General features: G+C 38.3%; 1 protein-coding gene across 2 annotated transcripts; it reads right to left on the bottom strand.

The window, feature by feature from the left end:
• Positions 1–4,673: 4,673 nt before the first annotated feature.
• Positions 4,674–10,513, bottom strand: LOC148730975 (uncharacterized protein C12orf56-like). 2 transcript variants are annotated; one of them, XM_088760234.1, is made up of 6 exons: positions 10,338–10,513; positions 9,783–9,919; positions 9,267–9,341; positions 8,690–8,767; positions 7,166–7,344; positions 4,674–5,837 (listed from the first exon to the last, which is right to left on the bottom strand). In XM_088760234.1, the coding sequence occupies exons 2-6, from the start codon at positions 9,885–9,887 to the stop codon at positions 5,717–5,719; spliced, it is 558 nt and encodes a 185-aa protein (XP_088616360.1). In that variant the 5' UTR covers positions 9,888–9,919; positions 10,338–10,513; the 3' UTR covers positions 4,674–5,716. The 2 variants fall into 2 exon arrangements, with proteins under 2 accessions (XP_088616360.1, XP_088616359.1); XM_088760233.1 differs by having other exon boundaries at positions 9,783–9,944; positions 10,338–10,512.
• Between the last annotated feature and the right edge of the window lie 1,118 nt (positions 10,514–11,631).

Below are 11,631 nucleotides of genomic sequence, written 5' to 3'. Positions count from 1 at the left end.
TCGGTTGCAATTTTTAAATGGAATAAATACATGAAAAACAACAACAACAACAATAACATTTCGTGGCTGGTATTATGCGGCGTTTCGTCTTCACAAAGACTCTTCAAATAATTTCGGGAATTTTCAGACAGAATCGTTGAGCGTCGCGCTTGGAGTCTCGTTTGCAAACATCTGTTGATACCTTGAATTTTGTAAAAATGACTGTACTCTTATGAAATAAAGACCAAATAACAGAAATAAAGAGAAAATAGAGAAAGGTTCTGTTAATCTTTACGTAGATATGTTTGTAATGTTCCGTTGCTACCAATCTCGTGCGGTCAGTACTGCGTGTTGCAATTACATTGGCAAAGGCACAACCAATTTGTTGTTTTGGTATGTATGTCATGTTGTGGTTATGTCCCTAGTATAGATGTATACAAACCTTCAAATGGAAAAATTATTGAAGTTTTCAAATTAAACGTTGAACCAAAAGACGCAGTGACTTTTAGACCTTAGCTACTCATCATTAGATATTACTATCCAACTGATATGAGTGGAAAAGAAATACTAATAACGCGTGCTTTCACAAATATCCTGCGATATTTGGACAATTGGCTAGTTGTGTGTGTAATAGGACTATATGCAGACCAATCCGGGGATAATCAGTTAAAAAAAGGAGCTGAGGAATGCCGGAATTGGACTCGGCTAATAGCCTCGTCCAGTTTTTCTGTCAGGGGAATGTGTTGAAAATTGTATGGCACGTAGTTCTGTTACTCACCGATTATATCGTCAGTCTGTTGTAATTGGGCATTGCTCAGTCATGCTTAAACCCTTCAATGTTTTAAAACTGTCCAATTAAAGATTAATTTGAATAAATTGATCAACGATTATCTATAGATGTATAAATTCTCAGGTAGCTTAAATGTTTTCGAACACGATGGCTGATCTGCAATCAGTATATTATTATTTCTGTTGATCCAAAATTATACTTATTACATCATAATTCTTTAACCTAAGCCAATCAAGTGAGAGACCCATGACGCTTCCAGTCATCTGGTGACAAATGAATTAAAGTCTAGTAAAGTCGTTAGACAGTTTCAATCAACACCTCTCAAGAAATTTTTCCATTTCCAACAGCTCTCAATTTCGTTTGCTTTGTTTTTATAGTTTTGTTTGTTGTTTTTGTTTCTCATTTTAAATTCACTATGGAACTTTCCAACAACGATTCAATTCCTTTTATTGGAACGTTGATAACAAAGAACGGCAACAAGCTGGAGACTCAGGTCTATCGTAAACCTACGAACACGGGCCTTTTACTTCACTTTCAAAGTCACACCGATTTGCGCTACAAGAAGTGTCTTATCAAAACAATGGTTCATCGTGCAAAGGAATTGTCCTCTACGCATCAAGCATTCGTCGATGAGTGTAGGCATCTAAAATCTATGCTTCATCGCCTTGGTTACCCTAGTTCTTTGGTGAACTTTATTATCGACAAATGTGATTATTCCTCTACACCAGATACTAAGACAAAATCTGTTGAAACTTTAAGAGTCAGTATTCCTTTCAAAGATCAAATCTCAGTGAACATTGCCAAAAGACAAATGCGCGATCTCAGTTCAAAAATTGGCATTGATGTACAACCAGTCTACACCAGTAAGAAACTTGAGCAGGACCTAAAGCTTAAAGAAATCAAGCCACGCATCTTAAATCAGCATTGTGTTGTTTACTGTTTTAAATGTGATTTGTGTGATTCAAATTACGTCGGATATACGACGCGCCATCTGTTTCAACGCATTGCTGATCATCGATACTCTGCCATTGGTCGCCACCTGAGAGATGCCCATGGGAACATTGACTTACTCAATGAGAGCCAGTTTAGAATGCTTAAAAAATGCGGCACGAAATGGGATTGTCTTGTTTATGAAATGTTGTACATAAGAACAATAAGGCCCAATTTAAACACCCAGAGCGATTCCATTAGGGCTAAACTCTTTGTTTAACTTTTAACGTTTTATAATTTATTCACCGCTTCATTATATATATACTCGATTTTATTATTTTAGTTTACTTGATAATGACGTTCTGGAAACGTCGAAACGTCGTGTCATGCTTTATAATATTTTATCGCAGTTTTTCATTGTCAAATGTTTTACCAAATCTTTACTTATTCATTTTAAATTTGTCTCGTTTAATTTTTTTTTCCAGTGTGTATTAATTCTTCTTTCATATTGTATTCTTTTATTTTTAGGCAGTTATCAGTAATTGGCAAGCGTTTAGTTGCGATCAAGCGGTCAAGAAAAATGGAAGTTTTACGCCCACTACGCTAATTAACCAAAGTACATAATAATGTCACTCCACCGACAGGCGCCGAGACAAAAACATGCTCAGCATGGTCTTTTAAACACAACGAATATATGAAATTCATGTATCTGAACTGCGGTTATAGAAACGTATTTGTGAACGATCGTCGTAGTAAAGAACACTATCTAAGCAATAGTGAAAAACAGACCTGAAAAAATTCAGGCCTGTACGGGATTCGAACGACCGACCTCTGCGATGTTAGTGCAGCACTCTACCTAAGCCAACTGGGAGCAAGTCATCAAATTAGTCCGACATAAACCCGTAACATGATAAATCAAACACAACAAATGCATGAAATTCATATATCTGAACTGCGGTTATAGAAACGTATTTGTGCACGATCATAGCAGTACGTAAAGAGCACCTTTTAAGCAATTGTGAAAATCAGACCTGAAAAAATTCAGGCCTGTACGGGATTCGAACCACTGACCTCTGCGATACTTCTGCAGCGCTCTACCAATTGACCTAACAAGCAACTGGGAGCATGTCATCAAACAAGTCCGACATAACAATTTCTCCAATTCACGATCTTTCGATGGCTCTAAGGAAATATATCAGAAAATGTTTCAGCAACAAAGTAAAATGTTGAAAGTCTGGTGGATCAACGAAAGTAAACGAAATACTGAACTGAAAGTGTTTTAGGTAACCAGGCAACCTCGACGCTCCAGGGTCACAAACTTTATAAATTAGGTAGATAGATCGTTTATTAAATATTACTTTTGCAGTCGTAAAACTGAATTGCGTGTTTTACAGATAACATTGGTTAACACATAGAGCTAAATACAATTATATAAAATGTAAAAGCCTAATATGATAAATCTAGAATATGTGATTATCTAAAGTTAAATTAGACTTTCTTTGAAGCTTTAGCTATTATGCGCACCCTGGGACATAGCATAAAAGAAAGAACGTCGAAAACGTTCCGTGTAAGAACATGCAAAATTATATATCTCTTGACGCCTTAAATTATGACTAGATTTTTTCCTTGATGGCAGAAGATGGCACAACTTATGCTCGGGATTATTAGCGATGGATTCGGACAAATGATGACAGAGTTCTATGCGTCTATCATACAAAGTTGGCAGGCCTAGACTGTCAAGGCATTCCCAATATGACATTTCAGGTGAAATTATGGAAAGCACCCGTTTCTGAATTCTTGCTATATCCTCATTAAGATAGGCCGGGAGTGCATGATGGACACTGGAGCGCAGTATTCTAGTATAGGTCTAATTGTTGTACAATAAAAGTTCAGAATGTCAGTAAGGGGAACACGGGTCCTTTTCAAGAGGACAATAAAATACAGGCGCTTATTTGCTTTCTTAATGCATGCAGTCTGCAATGTGATTGTTCATTTCAAGTCACTGGATATCGTAACACCTAATATCTTCGCGGGGTCGGTGACAGGAAGCTCGTGACCATCTACCTCGAGAGGGGAGAAGTTATGAGGGTTAATTATCTGCTAAAAGAAGGCTAACTTGGAGCGGATCCATCGAAAATATCGAAATAATCAGGAACACTAACAAGAAGCTAGCCCATTGTAATGCTAAAACGGATGACTGAAACAAATATTACATTGACAAATTCGACTGCAAACTATGGTTTTTTTACACGTGCAAATGCTCTGCACCTTAAACATAGTAAGGCAACGATACTCTGAAAGTTGATTTCAAAGGTGAGTTAACTAACCAAAGGCAAATAAAACGTCTAAGAAAATCATCTTGATCTTGTTCGTTGTGGAAGGCTGCTATCTGCTAAGAGTCGGACCCTAAATAATGCTGCAAGTCGCCTCACCCGTGAGATACTTGTTTAAGCCACAAAGGTTTTTGGGATCGCCACGTAGCTAACATCGCATAAAATTCCTGGAAGATAATATACGGCGAAGGGTTGTTTTAATGTCCGAGAAAACTGTTTTGGAGAGAAATCACTTTTTCGCCACAGAGGAATGTAGATGGATTTTGTCGATGTTGATGCGTACTCAGCTGCTGCACCGTTCATGATCGCCGAATGAATCATGGCAGAAAGTGTGTAGGGCCAACACAATAGAAACCATCTCGACTTTCCCGTAAACCAATCTGGGATCTCTTCGATTTCAAGGTTTCATTTGTCGGAGATCTAGGAAGGTCGGGAAACAGTAAAATTACCGATCGTCTACGATTTTCTTGACTTACGAAAACCAGGCATTACAACTAAAAAACCGAGAGTTATTAGGTTATTTAGTAAGCAGCGAGATCAGTAAAGTTACTGTATGCCGAGGTCAGAGATACGACCTCAAAGCTCCAGTGCGACATTTCATAAACTGCCTAACGAAAGCTAAACATTTGAAAAACAAAAGACACGGATGTGGCCATTTTAATGAAATTAACGAACAGAGACTGTATGGAAACCGACGGTTGACTGATACGAATGAAACAAATTTCGGCACGGATTCGATTGCAAACTATCTTTCATTTGTTTTCAAGCGGTGTAAACCAGTGCTTGAATTCTGAAAATTGGACGCTTTTACGGCACAAAACAGCAATACACTGAAAATTGATTGTAAATGCAAATGAACTCACCTAAGGCAAATAAATTGATAAAGAAAATCACCTTGATCCTGTTTGATGTTCAAAGGAACTCCGCTCAGACTGTTTTGTAATGCAATAACACTTTCAGTCTACTTTCTCGTCAATTAGTTGACAAGACGAAATCATGATTACCCTCTTCCACACTCTACAACACAGAGACAGACAAACGAGACGGCGAATCTGCTTCGGCATCTTTTACCAGGAAACGAATAACTTATGAGAGGTCAAGGAAAGCTTCTCGTGCGGGAGGGAGTGTAAAAAAAATCCAATTAACTATTAATCAAACAGATGAAGTCGAACCCCCCAAGGTTGTCTTGAGGGGGGGGTTAAAGCAATGTAAACTTACAGCTTTTCGTTATGGAAAAGAACTTATTAAGGAAAACAACCACAGCAACTGTAAGTCTGTTCAAAATTGCCGACTTTTGTTCCTTTTTGCCTGGTTGGGGTATCTCGAAGAGATTTCATTTGTTTCAAGCTCAACTCTGCGCAACAGTCTGCGGACTATTCATACAGAGGAGAGAATTCAAAACGACTAAAATGCTACCTACAGAATCCAAAATTGTTTTTTAAGTTTCACGGCCCGTTATGACTGACTGGGAAGTTTGGGATAAAGGAGCATGGTCGGGCAGGATTTTGGAAAACGTTCGGCAAAAAAATCCAAGAGTTCAACAGTTTTTAATTCAAAAATTGTTTTAAGAATGACTTATTTTAAATAAAATGACCTCTTGAACTGCCATTAGTGGGAAAGACAAATCAATGTGATACCTAGACACTAGATTTGATAAAGGGAACGAGAAATGTTTCTATCGTCATCAAAGTGATGGCTGTTTTAACACAAAATCCGTGACTTTCTCCAGTAGTCCTATTATGGGACTTGTCAGGGGAAACTTGGTGGAGAGTTTCTTCTTTACCACTGGCTTTCTGATGTAATATCTGCAACATTTATGAGACAACAAAAAATATTGATGGCAATGATTCAAGAGAAATTTGAAGGTTCACCTGTCTAATTTGCCCTTTCATTTCTTCTGCCCCTCATCATTTACTCTACGACAGTAGTTCATCATTTATGCTTGTTGGCGTTACAGAACAAATCTGCTTGAACTAATTTTTTGTTTTGGTTTTTGTTTTGTTCTGTTTTTTTTTTCTTTTTTTTAGTTTTAATTTTCATCTACTCTTTTTAAGGTTGTTTTTTTTCAACCAATGACAATTGAGTAAGTTTTGATTACTCCCACTCCGATGGGTCCCCTCTGATAAACCCTTCAATAATTCCACTCCCCTCGTCTGCAAGCCTTTGAAATTAATAAACCTTCCAGGGTATCTTGAAACGCTTGCTATAAGCTATCAAATATTACAACTGCAAGAACAATTGCGGGAAAAATGGCGGAAAAGAATCGCTCGCCATTCATTCTCAATACTACAAAAAAGCTTTGTCAACAATAACGGCCAAACAAAACCTGCTAGATCAGAAATTAAACACGAAGGCGCGCTATATAAGGAAGTCTTCCCTGGGAAGACCTAGGCTTATTTGTCACTCACCGTTGACGTGTGCGGGTCGAATTCAAATGCTGGTAGACGAACAAAAAGAGCTAATGAGATATCTATTGTTTACTTCCACCAGCATGGTGGCATGAAGTAATGTGCGAACCACCTACTTCGATCTCAAATTTACCGCCACAAATAAAGACAGTTTCCATTGACCACTTTCATAAATGGCTGCCGGATTAATATTCTTTTGTTTAAACTTAAATTAGCCTTTCTGGCCTCGTTTTCCAGTACAAAATTCAAAAGAATACATCATCTCAAGCGAGGCCAGAAAGGCTAATTCAAATTTAAACAAAAGAATATTAATCCGGCAGCCATTTTTGAAAGTGGTCAATTGGAGAAAGGAAATACAAATCTCAAAAATTCTTGTATTGTGATGAAGACATAAAACAATTTTGAGGAATGCGCCCGCTGTTCACTGCTTTGGAGTAGCTGTAGCTCAAGCTGACTTGACTCTAAAACTTCTACATCACACGACGGTTGATTGACAAATGGTCCAGTGGGACCTAAGGCTTCATTTATAGCGCACGCTCGTGTTTAAAAGCAAAATCAACTGCTCTATTGACTACGAACAGTCCCAGCTTTTTCGGCGAAGTCCGTCGCGCGATTGTGTAAAAAAAACAAAACATCCACTCGGGTCTCCATTCATTTTTTTTCCCCTAGTGCCACGTACTTCACCGAAAATGGCGGACTGCTCATAGTCTACTGCACTATCATACCTAAATTCTTCTGCGTATCGAACTCGGATTTGATTCGCAACCACTGTACCATCTTCCAGAAAATTCTTGAGCACGTAAAGTTGTCGGTAAAGAAGAACAGCTTCGGCAGGAAACAGATATCCGCCAGAAGATGATACTAATAACGTTAAACGTTCCATGATCCTCAGCACGAAACAATTCTGAAAATGGAACGAAAAATATTAACATTTGATTGCGACACACTTTAGTTGTCGTCAGACACAGATTGACTAAATGATTAAAGTTTGAATTAATAGGCGCTACATGTCAATCACGGCCGTAAAGAAGGAAAACTGGTTTTTTGCACGGTCCGAATAGAGCGGGTGGGAGTTTAGGAAAGATGCCTTTCGCCATCTTGAAACGAATTGCCATTATTTAAACTTTAAAATCTCTGTGTTTCTTTAAGGCTTGGAATGAACAATTTTTTCTGAATGTTTGCTTCTATTTTGCCTCAACCCTTTGACTGCCATGAGCGACCAAGGCAGAATTTCTCCTTACTATATCATTACAACATAAAGCAGACAAGTAATGAGAATGAAGAAAAATAGGTCCACAATGCGTACATGTGTGGCTTACGAAATTGAGCTGCTTTTTAGCGTCTGGTGTCATAATGAGTTTCTTCTAGAAGAGCTAATATTTGATTATGGCTGGATAGTTTTCAATATTGTTCCTGATCATCAATAAAACAAGATGACTAGCATACAGTAGTACTGAAATGTTCATTTTCAAGTTCAGGGTTAATGGCCAAACTTTGTTATGGAGGTCTCATTTTCACAACAAAGGTTGCACCGGTAACATGAGGATTTTAGGAACTGAAAAAAACGTACGCATCCTCTCCCATAGTGGCCTGAAAACTTCAGTCATGAATTTGTTTACGTAACAAAGTAAAATTGAGTTCTGAAGTTTGTAGGTTAATTGTCTTTTCCAAGTCGTTTATTTTGGTCAGCTACTGAGTGTATCAATCAGCGCAACCTACTTCGTATAAATCTGATTGGTTTCTAGTGTGATCTATTGATGCTTAGCTTAGTTTACATTTGCCCTTGAGTTTTGCACTAGTGATACATGAAAAAGGCACCTAGCTGTTTTCAACCAGTCAAGAGTGTAATTTTTCATGTATATCAGTATTGCAATGAATTAACCAAGACCAAACAAGTAACTGAAAAGGAGTTGTAGTCTACCAAATAGACTACCAAACAGAAATCTTGGATTATGACATAGTGCAGTTTACAATTCGTGTAAGCCACACAAAAATACCAGTTGATCCAATACCAAATTCTCAGATCAAACATCATAAGAATTGTTTGGCTGACCGTAATGAGAATTACTAGTGACATCAAGGGAGTGAAAAGGTTAAGGAAGGTTAGTCTGTGAATTGGAAATTTTGAGCTCATATAAATCGAATTTAAACAGAATTATCTAAAACACCGTCATATGAACCCCTCAAATGTACAAGCAATTTTTTAAAGACCTAGCGAGATACTTGATGTCCTGAAGTGAAATACTCACCGTTTGTTCTTGAGCTTCGACAATCTTCATGAACCAAAAAATGTTTAGAACATTGTCTTCTACTGAAAAGCAGTTGGCCTGAAATAACAAGAAACTTAATCTCATAAAGTTATCATAAATTCAGTCCAGTCACTAGCCATTGTTCACTGTAAGAGTGTAAGGACGAGTTAAAAGGTCAACCCTGCAACAAAGTTAACAATGAGTGACTAGCATCTGATTTCTCCTTACGATGCTATCCCTGAGTCATATATCATAGTCACGAGAATGTAGGAAATGATCACTAACTAAAGAAGCTCTTGACTGTTTAACAAATTCTCCTTGTCGTGAGCTTAGGAAACGTGTAAAGAAATAAAGATCCTAATAAAGACGCTGCGCTTAACATCCACATTCATATTCTCATTTTCTCTATACATCTCCCGTGATACTGGCAAGGAGAGCTTGTTTGACAATCAGGAAGTCCTTTTGATAGCGATCATTTCTTTCATTCTCATCATCTAAATGTTCAATTGACGGGAGATATTTTGAGGAGAGATGAGATGTTAGTCACCCTTAGGAGTTAATGGTTTTCAAACCTAACCTGATGCACAGCACACATCAGTTCAAACAGAAGCGAAGTAGCATTGTCCAGAACTTCTCTCAATACTTTATCAGTCTGAAAAGAAACAGAAAGTACACGTGTAAGTCATAACAGCAGATGTCTCATTACATTTTTAGTACCAAGGCATCCTTACGAGAATTACTTGGCGAGAAATTATTTCTACAATTGGATTCCTTTAAGTCCCATGCAAAAGTGAGCAGGCAATGATATTTAAGTATCCTGGGGCTGATGTGGCCTTCTAATGAGAACCCAGGAGGAGTCCACATACAAAAAATCACCATGAAGTGAACCCGGAGGATATAAATGGAGGACTACACAAAAAGTCCCTGGATTTTTGATAAAGAGCATCTGCAACGCATTATGTTTTATTTTTTCGTTAAGAGTTCATCACCCAAAAGGTCAGGAGTCACTATATAGGGTGGGGCCTGAGCACGAGTTGGTTCAGCCATGCGCAGTTTAGTAGACTTATGACTCCTTAGTTGTGTCATTGCTTACCTTGTTTGTGATACAACTAGGATGGGCTGTAGCAACAGTGCACCCTTTAGATGCATTTGAAGACAACAACCCTACCTCCTGTTCCCTATCTCCCAATGTAAACATGTTCTTGTCAGCTCCTGACAACAGCAGTTGAGCTGCAGGAGAGATACCAACTGGTTGCTGTGATGTGGTTAAAGGATAAAGAACAATGCACTTGAGAAGATCCTTGATAGCTTGTCCCCAGTAAAAAGAAAGCACTTCAACTGAGACAGTGTCTGGACAATTAACAGAGTGACTTGTGTACAAATAATATATTTACTAGCCTGCTTGCAGGCAGTTAAGTTTGTGTTTTCAAGTGCAAGATTCAGTGTGGCGAATATTCCGTCCAGGTTCAAGCCCTGGCCAGGTACATTGTGTTGTTCTTAGGCAAGATACTTTACTCTCGTCTCTTGATGCTACGGAAACTGGAGTTAAGCGACTGCCTGAAGGGCCCTTGGAATCTTCCAGCAATGTGATATAAGTTGTTGTAAAGTAGTCACTTACAATTAAGATGCCTCAGCATCACCAACTTACTTCTTTGCTTTTATGACCATCAATCGTGTGGATAGAATGTCTGTCTCACAAAAAAGACATACAAGTGTCTGCAACAACACCACAACAAAGCTGCAAATGATTAAAAGAAAAATTTTAACCAAACCTGAAAGTACAAAGTTCCAGAAGGGGATTAGTGGGATTTCCGCAAATCGAAAGAAATTACCGCACAAAATTTACGTCCAATTAGTGCAAATAATTTTGCCTGGATAAGTACTATTTTAAATTTACCATATTTTTCTTTGAAGGAAACTATTAATTTTGTAAGTATGACTGACAGCAAGATTGATAAAACAGCTGCTGAGGGCCTGGAATAATTTCCGGAAAAATAAAACCCAATTTGAACTCTTTTACATCTTATGGTCTCATTCTCTGTCTTTTTCGTTTTCTCACTGCGTCGACTATACAGACTAGACTAGATAACCCGTATCCCCCATTAAGTTGGACAAAGGGGTCCACTGGGCCCTCTTTGACCAATTCCTTAGAATAAAAACCATCAGTGCAAAGCACATTTAATTTGCCAAAAACAAAAGATTCAACTGTTAAGAGAACTGGGTTAGGGAAGAACAAATATTTTCTGTTCTGCATGACCCAACTCAGCAATAAGCATTTTATCAACAACATGATAGTCGCTCTATTTCTTTTAGTTGCAGCCTGCTTTTCCAACCCCTGCTCGCATAATCTCGTGCAGCCTTCATAGGGATATTTTTCATTTGCCGTAACCAGTTTCCCCAGGCTTATTGGATTCAATATGCACTACCCTCATATCCTACACTGCAACTTCCAAAAGTTTTAAGTCAAACTAAGCAGCATCTTTTGTGCTCTTCGCAATGTTCCTTTGTCGAGTTCATCGCCTTCTTAGTAACATGGACAAACGAGAGCCAGCCATTTTGAATTATAACATAACCAAAGTAAAGCGCGCGCTCTGATTGGTCAATTTAGCGTCCCCCATTTGCTCATGGGTGTACGCTGCTGACGTGAGCAAATGCAAAGACTATTTTTCCGCGCGCGCTTGTTTTTTTCTGGTCACGTAAGATTTGTTAAACAAAAGGGAACTCTTTAGCTACAATGTGTTAATGTTATGTTATAAAACAAATGGTAAACACCACAGCGTACACTATTGAGTTATGGATGCACTTGGGAGGTTTGCTAAGCACTCAAGAAGCTAGAGTCGCTCTCGGCTATCGCCTCGAGCGACTCTTACGCTTCTTTCGTGCTTAGCAACCTCCCGCGTGCATCCATAACTCAATAGTGTACGCTGTCGTGTTTACCATTT

This window comes from Stylophora pistillata, chromosome 5 (assembly GCF_964205215.1).
Source record: "Stylophora pistillata chromosome 5, jaStyPist1.2, whole genome shotgun sequence".
Classification (NCBI taxonomy): domain Eukaryota; kingdom Metazoa; phylum Cnidaria; class Anthozoa; order Scleractinia; family Pocilloporidae; genus Stylophora; species Stylophora pistillata.
The sequence above is the reverse complement of the archived record's forward strand: the minus strand, read 5'-3'. Positions and strand labels throughout refer to the sequence as shown.